The sequence below is a fragment of the Trichomonas vaginalis genome, chromosome IV (assembly GCF_026262505.1).
Source record: "Trichomonas vaginalis G3 chromosome IV, whole genome shotgun sequence".
Classification (NCBI taxonomy): domain Eukaryota; phylum Parabasalia; order Trichomonadida; family Trichomonadidae; genus Trichomonas; species Trichomonas vaginalis.
This window is the reverse complement of record NC_067206.1, coordinates 14,784,296-14,801,421: the sequence shown is the minus strand read 5'-3', so window position 1 is coordinate 14,801,421 and position 17,126 is coordinate 14,784,296. Positions and strand designations below refer to the sequence as shown.

The following is a 17,126-nucleotide window of genomic DNA, read 5'->3' as shown; positions in this document are numbered from 1 at the left end:
CTGTCGTTATGCCAATCTGAGGAGCCCCAGCAGGTTTCATCGAACGAATCTTCAAAAGAGCATCTTCCGTGAAAAGTGCTATTGGTTTTGTAAACTTCTTTGCTTCAATTCATCTGGACCGTCTCTGTCACCAGTATATTGTATTTGAACTGTACCAACAGTTGAAATACCACCCATAAAGTCTTCTGAGTCAGCAAATGGAATGCCAAGCCAAAAGTTTGAACGGTCTCCATTTGTATATTGAGTTTTTTGACCTCCTGTATGAGTCCATACTTTCACATATGGCATAATAGAACTTTGCATTTCAGGGTTAATGGTTGTTGTGAAGTTGTTGTTAAAGTTCATAGCATCTAATGTCAAGTTGTATGACCTCATATCCTCAACTGTAGAATATTCTTCTCTTGGATAATATTTGCCATCTATGTTTATATGATATTTAATACCAGGGTTGTAGAAACAAGAATAGTCATTTATAGTTCGTCTGAACAGTACAAACATAGTATCTGCATGTTTCATTGCAGTTGTTAAAGCAATATCTGTTCTTGCACCTGGGTCAGCACTTTGGTTTCCAACTTCACCTGCAAAGTCTTTGACAGATATTTGGTGTATAGGGAACATAAGTGGAACTGCAATATATTTGGCAGCTAAAGCATTTGAAATATCTGGGTCCAACATATAGACTGCAAGTCTGCTTTCTATTCTCTTGCATTCAAACTTTCGCATGTAAACTTAACTGGGTCCCAAGCAGTTCCAGCAGCATTGAAATAATAGTTTACTTCAGTGTTGAGTTTGAGAAACCAAAGTCTAAGTCAACTTTGTCTTTGCAAAAGTCACAGAACTTGGCTCCACCAGTTCCAGCTACAGTAATGCTGAATGGGTCTTGTGTTGGTGCAATGACTAAGTTATTTTTGCTTGGAGTAAGTTCGATAGAAATTTTTCCTGCCCAGTTTGGCAAGTATCTTAAAAAACCTAAAGATGAGGAAAGATGACAAAGGAACTCTAAGTTTCAGTTTTACTTTAGTGGCAGCATTTCCATCTGAACCAGAAAGGTTAACATAAACTCCTGGAACGTTAGGGTCAAGTCTTCTTATTTTCTCAATAGTTGCATACTGGTCTGTTTGTTCTCTAGCTTGTGGTTGTACTGAGTTTCTCAAAGCGAACCATTCATAGTTTGCCCATGTTACTGTTTGAACTAAGTCAGAGTTAGAATATATCTTATATCCCATGAAAACTTCTGGAGCATATTGGTATCCGACATAGAAAATTCCATTGCAACCTTTCTTGTCAGACAACTTGGCAGAAGGTTTTATTTCAATGTCTTGTTCCACGTATAAGAATGAGTTGTCAATAGAAATAATATGAAACCTGTCGCAAGCAATATCTACTGTTGTTGAAGAACCTTCTCCAAACTCACCTACGTTTCCATAAGAAACAGCAGTTGTATATTCGTAAGTTCCAGGAACTATTTCTGACCTTCTAATGGCATTGTCGCATTCGTTATACCATTCGGAAACATTTCCGTTCATGGCATCCAAAACTGTTGGCGTTATATTCTGAGCGGCGTACATTTCATATGGGTAAAAATATAGAATAGTTGGATTTATGTGTCATAATGTTCGGACCAAGCTTTACTTTCTTCCTGACTGAGTTTTTAACTCTTCTTTTTCCTTCATTGCCACTACTTTCACTAGATGAAGTTACTTCTTCACTACTTTCACTTTGTTCTACTCTTCTCTTCTTCTTTGGTGTCGCTTTTGGTAACTTGCCCTCTGCTTCAAGTTGTTGCATCTTTGCCTCATGTTCACCTAGTATGTTGTAAATTTCCCATGTCCTTTTTGCCTTTGGGCTCTGGTCGCCCATCTCAGGTAACCTATATCCTAGAAAGATTTTGTCATAGTTTGTATTTGAGTCTTCGCGTATTGTTTGCATGACTCTTTCCTGAGTTTCCGGTTCAAGCTCTTCAAACAGAGCTTGTCCATATGGAATAAGCTCGTTTCCAAATATATGTTTTTGTAGCCATTCTGGTTTTCTTTCCATGTTACCAATAATATCTTTTGTGAATGGGAAAGCTTTTACCCAATGTTTCAGTCTTGCGTCATTTATTTCTGTAGTTGGTTTTATTTTGTCAAGGAACATGTTTTTCAATACTAACATTTCATTTGGTACTGTCCATTTGAGTTTTCTTAAATATTCATCCCTTCTCGGTTCATTGTCTGCAAAGTAAGTTTTTATGACATTTTGCAAACTTTCGTTTGCAAGGTCATGTACAATAGGTTCTTTCTTCTCTCTCCCTAACTTTCTTTCTAAACTCTTCACCAAATATACCATCTCTATGGTTCTGTGTAGTTCTTTGAGATAAATGTTTTAGAACGTCAGGTGTTATATTTCCATCAGCCATGTTCATTTCATACTGGTCCAAAATATCTGCATGTTTCATATCTTTCAATGGCATTAAAGCCGCGCTGAAAATACCAGCTATATCTGGTTCACCATTCACTTCCATTGCGTCTACAACTTCTTGGAATTGTGGTTGTAAGTTTATGAACCACCTATCCGGATTAGCTTTATGACCCCATCTCATTGTAGTTCCATAGTCTGCAGAAACAAAAGTAGGTTTGTTTCCATATTTGTTAGGTTCTGAATGAACTTTAAACAATGTTTCATTTCTATATGTTTTGTTGAAATTTAACCTTTTATTTTCACCGAGTTCATCCAAAGATTGAACGTTATATGGTCGTAAGTAAAAAGGGTTATTGTATTTGCGTACATTATCTTTCAGTACTTCCATTCTATGCTGAATATTTTCATCTGATGTTGGAGTCTTTTGTATGTCGGCGAACATTTTTCGATATTCTTCTACTATGTCAGCCGAATTTTTCTTAGACTCTTGGAAAGATTCCATATTCTCCGCATACTCTTGTTGAGGGTCAAGATTTTTCGGCTGTTCCAAATCTTCATCTAGTTCTGTGAAGTTAGTTTCCAAAGGAGGGATTTGTTCGTTTCCTTCAGGCTCTTCTAGCTGTTGTTGCTGAACTATTTCTTCCATGTCTGGTTGTATCTGAACTTCTTCCTGTTGAGTTTCTTGTACCTCATCTGCTGGCATTTCATATATTCCGAGACCGTTTTTAACAAGTTCCCTATCTAAGTCATCCGGACTCATAAACCTTTCTTCTTTCGTTCCGTCTCTATTTTTTACGCGTTTCATGAAGAGAGTTGAATTATCATTTAGCTCTGACATCAAATATCTCGGAGTAAATTCATTCATGTCATTTGGATGATATGCTATTAAATCATATCCCTTAGCGAGCTTGTATTTTCCAGGTTTGAGATTATATCCGATTTGATGCTGAGCCATAAAGCTAAATAGGTTCGGGTCAGTATTTCCTTCCTTGAACTTTCTAATAGCTTCTTTATATCTGTCACTAAAGTCAAGAGTATCTGGGTAACCATAATCTTCCTTAAGCATTTTTAAGAATTCTTGGTTTCCTTTTTCTCTACTTCTTTTATGTCCTTGCTCTGTTTGTGGTTGTTGTTGTGCTGGTTGTGGAGGTGGTTGTTGTGCTGGTTGTGGAGGTGGTTGTTGTGCTGGATTTTGAATTGTTGGTTGTTGTTGTTGTGGTGCATGCCTGTGTCTGTGTCCATGTGACGATGTAAATGTTTTAGGTAGTCCTGGTGCAAGTGCTTCTCTTGGAGGGTTTGGTGGTATATAAGTTCCACCAGCTGGCACATATGTTCCATCTGCAGCATAATGTCCTACCTGACTTTTCGTTTTTAAGAAAGCATTTACTAGGTCTGTTTTGGTCTGTTGTAACTCTTTTTCTTGACTTTCCACAACAGTTGCTCTAACGGAGTCATAGGCACTTTGAACTGCCTGTCTCGTTGCTGCATCTGTTATTTTCGTCATATTTTGTGCTACTTCTCTTAACTCTTTGTCGAAACCTTCAGACTTCAGTTTCTTTCCAGATGAGAAGTCGTTCACTAGTTTCACCTTACTATGAAGAGCTTCGAAGGCATTCTTAAAGTCGGCATTCATTAAAGCTTCATTTGAACTGTCTTCATCCGCTTGTATTTTTGTCCTTATTGACCCTATAAGTTGGGCTGCTTTAGCGTTGGCTTGGGCATCTAACCAGTCATTATTAGCTTTTATATATTCTGCGCTTTTCATTGCCTTTTGCATGGCTGCGTCGTTATTTTTACTTTCTTGTGCTAAGTTTTCATACTGTACGGTTTGGTTTTGCAACTGTAAAAGTTTTTCTGCCTTTACATTTGCTTCAACTTCTTTTTTATACTCATCGCTATCCATATATGTCTTCAGGGCTTTTTGTTTTATCTCTTCATCTTTCAGTACTTTATATTGAGTAGTATGGTTTTTCAAATTTATAACATCTTGTTCCATTTTTGCTACTTCTGCTGCTTTTTCTGACACTTTTTTCGCATATTCCTCTGTACTTAGTTCTTTCAGTTGTTCTTCTTTCTTCTTTTTCTCTACGTTTAACTCATTTAGTTTCTTTGTGTGTCTGTCATATTCTAGTTTCTTTTCGTTTTCACTTATTTGTTTCTGTATGTCTATGTTTGACTTTTTGACATCTGTTATTTGATTTTTGAGTGAACTCAAATTCATTTGACTTTGAGGGTTATAAGCTGTTCCGTCTGCAGCTCCACCATAGCCTGCCATTTTCGCTAAAAGTGCCGCTCTTAAACCTCCACTCTGTGCACCAATAACTCGGTTTAAAAGCATAGGGTTGCTTGACATTTGTTGCAACATAGTGGGGTCATTCATCATTTGTTGTTGCAACTGTTGTTGTGGTGTCAGTTTTACTATTGGATGTTTCAATGCTCTCTTCCTCTTACGCATATTCTTACGTAGCTTACGTGGCATTTTAAGTGAAGTTAAAAAGTGGTTTTTGACAGATGTTTATATGACACTTTTTGTTCAGCACAAAAAACTACTCGGTCAAAGTGTTGTCAGTTTTGTAAAATAACTGTCTTATCTCATTCTATAAGGGAGAAAAGGCTTCTCAAAGTATACTTCCTTGGAACGCCTGTAACTTTTCCTGTAGCGACGATAGACCCTTACTTGTCCGGACAAAGTTATACTATTTTGAGCGCTCTACAAAAAAGTCAACGGCGACGACTCTCAAAAACCGTTGTGTAAAAAGTTTTACCGTTGGACAAAAAAGTATATATAGAAAACAAAAAATGTTTATAGTTCATTCAATATTTGAGATGGAACGGTTTTCCAACGGAGACTTTTCAATAAAATAAAAAATAGAGGGGGTTACCGTTGACAAAAACCGTTTATTTTAAACTTTTCTATGAGTAGTCCGAAAAAAACAGTTCATTTTTCATAATGGAAGGAAGAACAAGTGTCGCAAACAATTCTTCGACTACCTCTGCAGTTAAAGTTCCTACAACTTATGTCTCACCATTCTCAAAACCCTTACGACCTCCTATAATACCAAAGCAATTTCCTCATACAATTCAAGACAAATTGTCCAACAATTCAAGACAATCTACTCAAAACACAACAGAAACAACAGATACAGTTGTCCAAACAGCACCAGAACAAGTTTCACATAGTTCTACAATTCAAGACAAATTGTCCAACAATTTGAGTTCTTCTTCTTCTCAAAACACAACAGAAACATCTGAAACAGATTTACAACCAGCACCAGAACAAGTTTCACATAGTTCTACAAGTATGTTAACAAGAGCACAATTTCAAGATTTAATTTCTCTTGAACAATATTCGAGTAACGAAACACAAAGCGACGACTGTAACCTCTCGCTACCCGAATCCATTCAAAGAAAATACGCCATGAAAAGACTGAAATTGTTGTATAAACTTCTTAACAATTGGGGGGTCGAAGACAACACAGATTATAGTGAAATGTTTAACAAAGTCATAGAATCTGTTAAACCAATTGAAAACGACATAAAAAATCCCGGTGTTCTTGTAGACCTTTTCGCCTCAAAATTACCAGTTACAACCAATCTAATAGCAACACAAGCTATAGAGCAATTTATTTTATGTTTTCCCAAGCAATATAGACAACACCTGAGGGAAACAAGAATAGGAAAATTTCAATTGGTGTATCCTACAACATACAACTATTACGAAGAAGCAAATGAATATGGAGAACTCTCATTCCATTTCACACTTTCAGTTCCTGAGGGAGAAGAAAAAGCAATCTATCATGTACAATCTCTTGCAGGATGTGAAGGAAAACCTCACATAATAACTACTGTTGCAATTGACAAACCTGCAAGAGTCGAAGACGATGTTTTGTTCGCGTCCATTGCTGGTTTTGGCATGGGAGAACCAATTCCAATTTCCCATTTCACAGAATACTCAGCACAACATTTTCAAAATGTAGAATTCGTGTTCTACGACCATCAAAAGTTCCTGCTAACAAAACCAAAGAAACAATTTGTCTCAATATTTGTTGCTGGTCATGTGGCTGACAAAGAGCCATCAGATACTGACTATGAAGAAGAGGAGGAGGAAGAAGAAAACGATAGCGATGTCGTTCTTATCGAATAAAAACTTTAATTTTTTACTATATAATTTTTTTAGTTCTCCTCTAGGTTTTTTTAGGGGCTAGAGGGCACGAAGTGCCTGGAAGCCCCACATACCTGACCTTTTACTATAAAATTATACCTCAAATTCAAATATTTAAAATATTATTTACATAATTATCTCAAAATTATATTTTATATATTATTTTTCATATGTATAAATCATATAATCTATATCAGGTCAGGTATGAGGGGCTTCCAGGGGCTGCGCCCCTTCTAGCCCTAAGAATTTTGCCCAAGACCCAAGAGGAGGACCGAACCCCAGCCGACCAGCCGGTGACAAAACCAAAACCGTTGTTATTTACATCATATTAATGATGTCACTTTTAAAAATGTCACTTTTTGTTTCACTTTTCACAAATTATATATGTTTTCATGTTTTGTCACTTTTCTGTCACTTTTCGGGTAAAAACATTTTTATTATTATATATAAATGAATTTTACAAAACCACCGTTACCGTTCTTTGGAAATAAGAGTAGATGTAAAGATATTATATTGAGAGAACTTAAGAAACTACCGAATGGTCTAACATTTGTAGATTTGTTCGGTGGAAGTTTCTATATATCCCATTTGTGCCATACCGTATTTCCTGACTCAAAGATTATATGCAATGACTTCGACAACTATATGAACCGTCTCAAACATATTCCAGACACAAACAATATATTGAAAGAGTTAAAAGAAAAGATACCTATAGGTAAGATGGAACGTATACCATTAGATAAGAAAAATATTGTGAGAGAGGTTTTGAAAAAAGCAGAATATATAGACTGGGATAGTATATCTGCTAGACTATTATATAGTGGGGGCTATAAGAGTTCATGACATTGAAACACTTATGTCAAAAGTTTTATATCTTAACTATACAAATGTTTTCAAAGAGAACATAGAAAAATATATTGAGGGTATAGAGTTTGTGAGATGTCATTGGACAGAGTTGTATGAAAAATATAAAGACAAGGAAAATGTTTTCTTTATAGTGGACCCGCCGTTCTATAACACATGGGATTTTCAATACCAAGTAGACTGGACTTTGAGAGACTCTTTAGAAACTTTAGACGTTATACATAACCATCCATGCTTTTACTTTACATCCGATAAAAGTGGTTTGGAAACCGTTATGAGATGGTTAGAGGACATACATGACTATGAGTTTAGATATGACAAGATAGAATATGAGAGAGGTCCTATAAACTGGAGAAAGTGTCATAACAAAGAAATTTTATTAGTAAGTAAATGTGGTTTGAAATAGGACTACTTGTTTTAGGTTTTTTCCATTGTGTCATTTATTTATTTGACGTGGCAGAAAAGTACAGAGAATATGAAGATGAACCAATGCCTGCAAATGTTCAGTATATGTACTCGTAAGAGATATTTTTATCTAATATTAAATGGACGCACAGAACTTAGCGAATGCACAGCAACCTGGACAACCAAACCCAGAGAATATTCCAAATGAAGTTAGAATACAAACTGCAATGGCAAACTATGGTCAAGTGCCAACAGATGTACAAATGCAAACTGCCATGTCAAATGACGCTGCGTTAGGTTTGCCACCATGGTATGCAAATATGAGATGGAAAGAGTTTTATACAAACCCTGAAGTGGGATATAAACAACTTTATGCAGATGACGCGAACACAGGAGTTGACCCAGAATATGTTTTCTACCAGAGGAGAAACAGAATGTATGAGCTCCAGTTAAAGAATGCTATGGAACTCAACAGGAAACGTAAGAGACTAGGCGGACATTAGATTTTTACATATAGTAAAATGGTTTCTTCAGTAGTATTGGAAACTTCTTCAGAAGAGTTGGAAGAGGTATATGGAATGGAATAAAATCTGTCGGAAGAGGAGTATGGAACGGTGTCAAAAATATTGGTAAAAGAGTAGGTCAGTTTGTTGGTATTATACCTAAAGACCCTGAACCAGAAGAACAAGCTCCTGTAATACAACAGCCTGAACCTGCACCACAGTCTAGTTGGCAACCAAATCCAACACCTCAACCGTATTAAAAAATTATATTTTTACCGTTCGATAGTAGTTGTATATGAAACTAAGTTCTAAGTAAAACGCATGGTATAATGGAATTATTCTTTTTCTTCCATCTGTAGTAAACCATACTTGAAAGTCTGAAATACTTCCACTTGGTGTTCGTATAACTTTGTAGGTTTTTCGTAAAAGTCATTTGCCAAGCATAAGAAAGAGTTTTGGGCGCCAGAAAATGAAGCATGAACAATAATAGCATCTTGGTCGAAAATATTTTCATATGTTCCATTAGGGTTTTCGACTTCATAAAAGTCTGGGTGTACTGGATATGCTGCAGGCTGATTTAACATCCTCATAAATCTATACCATGCCAAGTTGTTATATTTTGTAGAAATATAAACGTTTTCTCCAAGGTCTTCTATTTTATTGATTTTAACAGTTGCATTTTTCCTGTCATAAATAATATCGAGATGGTATTCTCCTTCGTCAATGTTATACTGGTTTGCATATTCGATATAGATATCGTTTATTTTTTCTTGAAAAGCTTGAAGAGTTGTTTCTAAATTTACAAGCAAACTAACTTGTAAAAGTTTTCCCTGTTCAAATTTCTCATACATACGTTTTTCTTTGTTATAGTATCGAACTTCAAAACCGACCGTAAATGGGAAACCATGTATGGCTTCTGAAATGAACTTCATTCTACGAAAGCCAATAGCTTTTGTGACAGATGGGTCTCTTAACCATCTTAATGGGTAGTCAAAACGATAGCCTTCATGCTTTACGGTCTCTGTCTCAAACTTTTGACCGACATTAGTAAAAAGTTCATCTAATGGTTTAGTTGTAGCAACTCTTGAATTTTCTTTTTCTATTGGAAGCATATTTTATCTATAATAAAAATGTCAAATGAAACAGCGTCTATGAGAGAAATACAACACAACCGACAACTCATTATGCAAGCTCTAAATAAGAACACAACAAACTTTTCAAACTATTCTAAGATATCTGAGTCATTGAAAGAAGGAAACTTAAAACTGACATTAAACCCAATGACAGATGAGTTTCTGTTTCAAGACAATAAGAACCATACTGTCTGTATAAATCCAACAAAAGGAACTTTAAACGAGAAACCTATAAATGAACTTCTTTTGAAAGCAGATGTTGACAACAAAGCTGACAAAGAATATGTAGACGATGCAATAGCAAAAGAAGAAGAAAGAGCTAACAATGCTTATGGAGTATATAAGAATTTCCGAAAAAGTGACACCCAAAAAGTGACACCTTCAATAGGGAGTAACACTTAAAAAGTGACAATTTAAAATTCACAATAAATAAAAATAATAAATTTTTTAGTCTATTAAATTATTCTTTTCTTTGAAATCATCTAAAAATTCTTCGAAATGTTCTAAAATATAATCTGGAGAATTATAACAAAATTCATTAATTTCTAACATATACGTATCTAACAATTCATTTGGAATTTCAAACGATCTTAAATATGTAATTGAATTTTGTATCTTCTCATTTATTTGAGAAAGTTTTTCTTCAGCATTTTCCAATAAAAATCTTAATGGATTCAAATTGGCTTCTTGATTCTGAACAAAATTTAATACTTGGTATAAACGTGATTGAACTTCTCTCTTTTCAATTTTGTTTATAATCTGTCAATCGAGGCTCGCGAATTCTAATTGAAGGAATAAAACCTATTTGAAGTAAATTGTTTTTAATACGATAAAAGTAATTGGGTGCAACTTCTTCTAAAAGATTTTTGACAAAAACATCAATTCTTTGATTTTTAACGCAGCCAAAATCGTGATATTTTATCTTTTTAAATAAAGATTCAGAAACGTTATTCAAACGGTTAATTCATTTGGTCTGGCAGCGGCTATCCACATCATAGCCAACAATTCCTTATACAAAATTCAAAAACTTGGGTGCAATCAGAACTGATTGCACCCAAGTTTTTGAACTTTCTTGAGGGAATTAAAGGGTGAGAGATTATATCTATCTATATATCTCCCACCCTCTAATTCCCTCCCTGACAGCGGGAAATTTTGTCTGAATGTTAAACTATTCAGACAAAGTTTCCCACTGTTTGCGAAGGAATTGTTGGCTATGATGTACTGATTCATGATCAGTACATCATAGCCAACAATTCCTTATATAAAGTTCAAAAACTTGGGTGCAATCAGAACTGATTGCACCCAAGTTTTTGAACTTTCTTGAGGGAATGGAAGAGTAAGAGGTATACATTATGAATATATACCTCTTACCCTTCCATTCCCTCTCTGACAGCGGGAAACTTTGTCTGAATGTTAAACTATTCAGACAAAGTTTCCCGCTGTCAGCGAAAGAATTGTTCCATCTGGTGCATAGAGTGTGAATCTATGCACCAAATGGAGCAAGTCCCTCGCGAAATTGCCAAAACTTGCGTCGCATTTCAAAGATTGCGACCCAAATTTTGGCGATTTCTAGTAGAGATGGAGTATTTTGAGTCACTGACCTATATGCAGTGGCTCAAAGGGCTCCATCTCTACTTTGAAGCAAGGAAACTTTCCTTCGAAATTTTGATAATTTGAAGAAAGTTTTCAAGCAATTAACAAAGGATTACTCGCTATGAGGTAAAAATTCTAGATTTTCACCTCATAGCGAGAGCTTCCCTTTCATTGCTTGAAAACTTTCCCCAGCTTCAAAATTGGGGAAAGGGCTGTAAAGTCGACTCCAGCGGTACCAGAGTATTTAAAAGAGAAGCCCTCGTACGAGTTTCTATGAAGACCTTCTCATTCAAGAAGATCTTAATAGAAAATCGTACGAGGGCATTGGAAACTCGCGTCTGGTACATGTTGGTACCAGAGTGTTTGAGATTTGAAGACTCTGGTACTAACATGTACCAGAATTTATGATGAATTTAAGATGGACCATTATAAAATGGTAGCGGTTTGTTTCAAAAAATTTTAGATGAGATTTGCATAGATATAGATTATATGATTTATACATATGAAAAATAATATATAAAAATATAATTTTGAGATAATTATGTAAATAATATTTTAAATATTTGAATTTGAGGTATAATTTTATAGTAAAATATATTATAAAGAGTATTTATATAAATATTGTAAAATAATATAAGTAATAAAAATTGAGACCCCCTCCCTGTTTTTGATGTTTTGTCACTTTTTCGGTAATTCTTATTGTTTCGATGTTGACAACAAAGCTGACAAAGAATATGTAGACGATGCAATAGCAAAAGAAGAAGAAAGAGCTAACAATGCTTATGCAACAAAAGAACATACTCATCCTGAACTAGCAGACAAAACATATGTTGACAATAAAATGTCAAGTGAAGTGACAAGAGCTGAAAACGAATATTCTAAAAAGACTCATATACATTCTATATCTGATATTACAAACTTACAAGAAACCTTAAACAGGAAAAGTGACGTTGGACATACACATACCATTGCAAATATTACAAACTTACAAGAAACCTTAAACAGGAAAAGTGACGTTGGACATACACATACCATTGCAAATATTACAAACTTACAAGAAACCTTAAACAGGAAAAGTGACGTTGGACATACACATTCTATATCTGAAATAACAGACTTAAACGTTAGCCTTGAGAAGAAAGCAGATAAAACATATGTTAACGAAATATACCAAAGTTTGATAGGAACAACAAAAAATATTGAAACTATTGTTGGGGATGTTTCTGTCTATGAAGAAAACAAATATTTTAGATGGGAGTTTGTACAGTCCTTAAGAAATGGTATACGGTATAAACTCATTCCGAAAAATAACAATGAAATGTATGTAAGCTATATAAAGAATGATGGTACACAAGTTAAAGTTCCATTAGACAACAACTGTTACTTAAACTTATATGGAGACGAACAAAAGAAATATTTAAGAGTTTATGAAATGACAGATATGACATTGCCTGACCCAGCTCCAGTACCATATTATTATGACTATGGAGATGACGGCGGAGCACTACATGCAGATGAACAAAAGTTAACATTATATTTAGATTATTATAGATATAAAAGATATAATGCAATAGAAAAAACGAGAATAGTATATTATTATATAGATGACAAAAATAAATATTATAGTCAAGATTTTACCTACCCTGAAAACATAAGATTATATTATAAAAAATATTCTGACACAAACCAGAAGAAACCTGAAATAGTTGCACTATATTTTAAGTTCAAAAGAGACAATCCTATATTATCTCATATGTTTGATTTAATGAACCCAGTAGGTTCTATTTATACATCTATGGAAGCAAGAGGTCCTCAAGTAATGTTTGGTGTTGGTGCATGGGAACAAATAGTCGACAGGTTTTTGTATTGTGCAAACTCTTCAAAGGAAACAGGTGGAAGTAAAACGATTTCAGGTGAAAATTTACCTGCACACAGTCACTACATAGATTTAAGCACATCTCAAGCGGGTTGGCATAAGCATAGATATTGGGATTGGCACGGCTTGACAAAAGGTAAAGGATATGATGCTAAAGACAATGCAACATTCGCTATTAACTATTACTGGGATGACACTCAGGGAGAAGGAAACCATACACATTTCGTTTCAGGATATACGCAAACAACGGGACAAAGTAAAGAATACATGCCACCTTACATGACAGTTTACGCATGGTATAGAATTGCTTAGTCGTCATTTTCAACTTCTTTAGCATATTCGTCAGGAGTTGTCTTATATTTGTTAGGAACTGTCTTTGAAAGTATACCACCTTGAACTTTGACAAGTTTGAAACGAGGTCTGGCAATAGTAGTTTTATCTTCTGCTTGCAGTGTGTACATTTTGCCATGTTTGCCTAAAACTTCATAATATTCTCTTGTATACTTTCTTCTATTTTTACGAACACGAATGTGAGTACCTGTCGGGTTCCCATTGTTGTCATAGTCAATAGTATTTTCATATGGGTCGCGTTTAGGTATTTCTATTTTTACTTTGTCACCTTTCTGAAGTTTGAAGCCCGGCATTCTTTCTTGTTTGTCTCTTTTGACTAAATTATTAAATATATAGTCTTTCTCTAAGTCAGGGTTGTTTTTCATTTCTTCGGGGGAGTGGTTTCCCAAACCTTTTTGTTTACGGTTATTGTAAATATTTAAAACTTGTCTCATCTTTGCCATGGAGAAATGTCTATACTTGTCGTCATATGACATTTCATTTGCTTCACCACCTTGTGGTTGGTTTAAGTCTCTTAACATTTTTATACAACCGTCAATGACACCAAGAGCAGAATGGTTTTGGTCGACAATGAAATATTGGTTTACATTTTTTGAACGCAGATAGTTTTTTACATCATCTGATTTGAAAGAACTTTCACAGTCAGATGTCAGTTTTGTTGGATGGTATTTGTCAACGAATATTGTCAAAGCAGTTTTCACATCTAAAATATTTTTGGACCATAATGGTATGGCTTCACAGTATCTTGTGTTTTGACCAACAAATATTAACCAGTATGGTGGTCCATCTGTTCTAACTCTCGGAATGTTTTCCAAGATATCCATAAACCAAGCATTTGGTGTTGAACTAAAGATTTTTACCATGAGTGCTTTCTTTGTCGCTTTAGAAACATAGGGGTCCTTGTTTGGATTCGTCATTTTTTATCCTATAAGAAATGGGTTTATTTGGCGCATTAGCAGGAGTCGCATCTAGATTTTTGCCCGGAGTGGGAACAATAGCTAGAGGTGTATTTGGAGTTGGAAGGAAGATTTTGAGTACATTAGGTATACTTAAAGAGAAAGCACAACCTATTATACAAACTGTACAGAAAGGTTGGGATGTAGCACGAGATGCAACAAATCTTATTCCAAATCCTGAAACAAGAGGAAAAGTTCAAGGATGGATGGACAATGTAGGAAGCCAAGAAGGAAACTATTATAACAAAGCAAATGACTACTATAACCAAGCAGGACACTATATGGACCAAGGTGAAAGATTCTTTAACAGAGGATATAACCATGCACAACAATGGGTAAACAATAACCAACCTCAACCGCCTCAAACGTGGGGAATGTAAAGTTTTTTACTGAGATGAAATGAATAATACAGCATTGAGACAAATGGGTTCAAGATGGATTTGTCGACTTCCAGCAGTTACACCACGTGTTTGTCAAGTTCTTCCTATACCTCAGGAAGTTTTAGACCGACTTAAAAAACCTAAACAACCAGTTGAAAACAAACCAAACTAAAATTTTTTACTGAGATGAAATGACCGAAGAAGTTGAAACGGTAGATTTGACACCACAAACAAAAAGTTCAGAACCATTGTCAAAACCTGTCAAAGAACTTACAGATGAAGAGAAAAATTCAATAATAGAAAATGCCAGGTCTGGAAATACAAACCCTAACTATAAAGTCACTTTTCATAAAAATGGAACGGCTAGTATCTCAAAAAAGAAACAGACTCTCACAAATAAAATATTGAAGTCTGAAGGAGCTTTCGAGACAACAGATGGAAAAGTTTACTTCACTGACCAACAGTTCATTATAGAACATCTCATTGACTTAGAGTCGAAATATTCTAAACTTTACAACAAACACAAAAAGTTGAAAGGAAAACAAAAACAAATGGCATATGATATTTATGAAGATGTTGACGACACAACTGTTCCTGCAGGTGGGGTAAAGTCAGAGGAACCGAAAAGTGACGAAAAACCGATAGAAGAAGAAAAACCAAAAACTGAAGATAAACCAAAACCAAAGTTTAGTTTCCAAACTAAACCAAGTCAACCTTCATTAGCTGGTATGGGTTGGCGTCAAAGACTTATGGCAGCAGGCGGTTATGTAAAGTAAAGAAAAAAAATATTTTTTTATTTTTATAAAAATGCCCCCATATAGAATGGACAGAAAGTCTGCTAGAATAAAAGCAGAGTTACAAAGATATGGTTGGAGAGTTTCGAAGAAGTTTAAATATAGGAAGGGAAGACCCATAAAAGTCTATGACAAATTGTCTGGTCTTCGCTACGAAATGGATTTGGAAACAGCACGTGCCAATTATCCAAACAGACTAGAGAGGTTAGAAGAAGAACGTCTTATGGACATGCCTTTCGATGTTAGTGAACCTCAAGTTGAAGGACACGACGGCTTTGCCAGATTCTACTGGAAACATGACGAACAATTGCATCCTTTGAGAAGGAAAAAAGGTAGTGCAGAGGATGGTCATGCTCCCATGGAAAGAACAAGATATGCATATGAAAAGTATCGTGAAGTTAGAAGTCAAATTACATCTGGTCGAACCTTTACAGTAAACTTTGACGAAGGAAAGAACAAAGAAGGCTTCATGGGTGTACTTGCTGCCATACAAGACGGAAATAAGAAAGGACACAATCTCAGATTGACCATAACGGATTTGGATGGTCACATTTACTATGCACATGGCAATGAACAAACAGCCGCAAAACTTCTTGACGCTTTCAAGACTACAAAGAGAGAACAAATGTTTGACTCCGACTCAGACATTTTGAATGCAATTAAAGGAATTGCAAGTGTCAAGTTCGAATGGTACCAACCTAACCCTCAAGCAGTCAGACAACATGCTGGATACTTCCCCTTCATAAATAAGTCTGACATTGACTTGACAAGGTATGGAATTTACAATTCAATTGAAACAATTGTCAATGAACCTTGTATTCTTACATGTCTCAGGAACTCTGGTCTTGTTACAGATGAGAAGAGAAGTATCTTGAGTCATGTGTGAAGACAAGGTACATTCTCAGAGGTCAATTGGCAAAAATTGCACCGTTGGCAAATGTCAATATCCGAGTCAACATACCTACAGCTAAAGGTTCTTCACATGACGACTATGTTGTTGAGTTCAATTTACCATGGTTGAAGATTGTAATTGTCCACAACCACTTCATGTTGAACGAAAGTCTTACAAACCCATTGTTCGGAAAAGGCAAGTGCAACATTGTCAGAGCTGTAAACATTCTTTTCGAGAAAGGTTTGTTGGAACCAATTCCAGATGACAAGCTGACAGAAACTTTTGTACCAAAAGACGAAACAAACTTTTCACTGTTAGCAAGACCAAAAGTTGTTCCAGACAAAGTTCTAGTACAAAAGAAGTACACAATTCCACAAGGAGTTGGATTGTTCGGATACCAACCTGAACCAGAAGAACTTCCAATGAGGTTGCAAGAACTTCAAGATGCTATAAATAAACTTCCATTGAGACATCCAATTGACGTCAAATTGTATTGGAGAGCATCTGAGTTAGGTCAGAAGGTTTTATATGAAACAGGTTGCTTCGACGACGTTTATGAGATAACAGGAGAAGTTTCTCAGAAGATAAGAGACTCACTTGAATTTCCACAAACTGGACCAATTGGTTGCGACAAGTTCGACTCAAACGAAAAGATATACTATGTCGACCTTAACGCTGCATACATGAGGTTTGTCCAATATATTCCGACTGGAATTCCAAACGAAGATGGTGAGTTCCCGGGAAGGAACTATACAGTTGGAAAAGTCATACAACAACTGTATGATATTAGGAAAGCTTCAAACCCCAAACTTGCAAT

At 35.4% G+C, this 17,126-nt stretch overlaps 10 protein-coding genes and 1 pseudogene across 11 annotated transcripts, besides 5 other annotated features; 6 read left to right on the top strand and 5 right to left on the bottom strand.

Annotated features, from left to right (window-relative positions):
• Nucleotides 1-2,638: part of a mobile genetic element that runs on past the window's edge.
• On the bottom strand, nucleotides 983-1,568 carry TVAGG3_0093930 (uncharacterized protein; the record flags this gene model as incomplete). Its single annotated transcript, XM_051222536.1, has 1 exon — nucleotides 983-1,568. A coding segment is annotated over one exon (586 nt), but the record flags the coding sequence as incomplete, so codon positions are not given.
• On the bottom strand, nucleotides 1,608-2,154 carry TVAGG3_0093920 (protein of unknown function, DUF4106 family; the record flags this gene model as incomplete). Its single annotated transcript, XM_051222535.1, has 1 exon — nucleotides 1,608-2,154. A coding segment is annotated over one exon (547 nt), but the record flags the coding sequence as incomplete, so codon positions are not given.
• A 65-nt stretch (nucleotides 2,639-2,703) lies between the features above and the next one.
• Nucleotides 2,704-4,396, bottom strand: TVAGG3_0093900 (protein of unknown function, DUF4106 family; the record flags this gene model as incomplete). Its single annotated transcript, XM_051222534.1, has 1 exon — nucleotides 2,704-4,396. A coding segment is annotated over one exon (1,693 nt), but the record flags the coding sequence as incomplete, so codon positions are not given.
• Nucleotides 4,397-5,491: 1,095 nt separating this feature from the next.
• Nucleotides 5,492-6,544, top strand: TVAGG3_0093890 (attachment subunit-related family; the record flags this gene model as incomplete). Its single annotated transcript, XM_001290691.2, has 1 exon — nucleotides 5,492-6,544. One exon carries the CDS (start codon nucleotides 5,492-5,494, stop codon nucleotides 6,542-6,544), a length of 1,053 nt encoding a protein of 350 aa, XP_001290692.2.
• Nucleotides 6,545-7,971: 1,427 nt separating this feature from the next.
• TVAGG3_0093880 (uncharacterized protein) lies at nucleotides 7,972-8,334 on the top strand (the record flags this gene model as incomplete). Its single annotated transcript, XM_051222533.1, has 1 exon — nucleotides 7,972-8,334. One exon carries the CDS (start codon nucleotides 7,972-7,974, stop codon nucleotides 8,332-8,334), a length of 363 nt encoding a protein of 120 aa, XP_051107519.1.
• Nucleotides 8,335-8,556: 222 nt separating this feature from the next.
• TVAGG3_0093870 lies at nucleotides 8,557-9,364 on the bottom strand (annotated as a pseudogene). The gene has a single exon. A coding segment is annotated over exon 1 (808 nt).
• Nucleotides 9,365-9,801: 437 nt separating this feature from the next.
• Nucleotides 9,802-9,831: a terminal%2Cinverted (terminal inverted repeat of MuDR-2B_TvMULE3 transposon ID:TVAGG3_0093860).
• Nucleotides 9,802-11,766: a mobile genetic element.
• Nucleotides 11,739-11,766: a terminal%2Cinverted (terminal inverted repeat of MuDR-2B_TvMULE3 transposon ID:TVAGG3_0093860).
• A 177-nt stretch (nucleotides 11,767-11,943) lies between these two features.
• Nucleotides 11,944-17,126: part of a mobile genetic element that runs on past the window's edge.
• TVAGG3_0093850 (phage tail repeat-like family) lies at nucleotides 12,493-13,248 on the top strand (the record flags this gene model as incomplete). The annotated part of the gene is made up of 1 exon (XM_051222532.1): nucleotides 12,493-13,248. The coding sequence occupies one exon, from the start codon at nucleotides 12,493-12,495 to the stop codon at nucleotides 13,246-13,248; it is 756 nt and encodes a 251-aa protein (XP_051107518.1).
• TVAGG3_0093840 (uncharacterized protein) lies at nucleotides 13,396-14,204 on the bottom strand (the record flags this gene model as incomplete). Its single annotated transcript, XM_051222531.1, has 1 exon — nucleotides 13,396-14,204. A coding segment is annotated over one exon (809 nt), but the record flags the coding sequence as incomplete, so codon positions are not given.
• Nucleotides 14,643-14,795, top strand: TVAGG3_0093830 (uncharacterized protein; the record flags this gene model as incomplete). The annotated part of the gene is made up of 1 exon (XM_051222530.1): nucleotides 14,643-14,795. The coding sequence occupies one exon, from the start codon at nucleotides 14,643-14,645 to the stop codon at nucleotides 14,793-14,795; it is 153 nt and encodes a 50-aa protein (XP_051107516.1).
• On the top strand, nucleotides 15,175-15,399 carry TVAGG3_0093820 (phage tail repeat-like family; the record flags this gene model as incomplete). Its single annotated transcript, XM_051222529.1, has 1 exon — nucleotides 15,175-15,399. The coding sequence occupies one exon, from the start codon at nucleotides 15,175-15,177 to the stop codon at nucleotides 15,397-15,399; it is 225 nt and encodes a 74-aa protein (XP_051107515.1).
• On the top strand, nucleotides 15,446-16,014 carry TVAGG3_0093810 (uncharacterized protein; the record flags this gene model as incomplete). The annotated part of the gene is made up of 1 exon (XM_051222528.1): nucleotides 15,446-16,014. A coding segment is annotated over one exon (569 nt), but the record flags the coding sequence as incomplete, so codon positions are not given.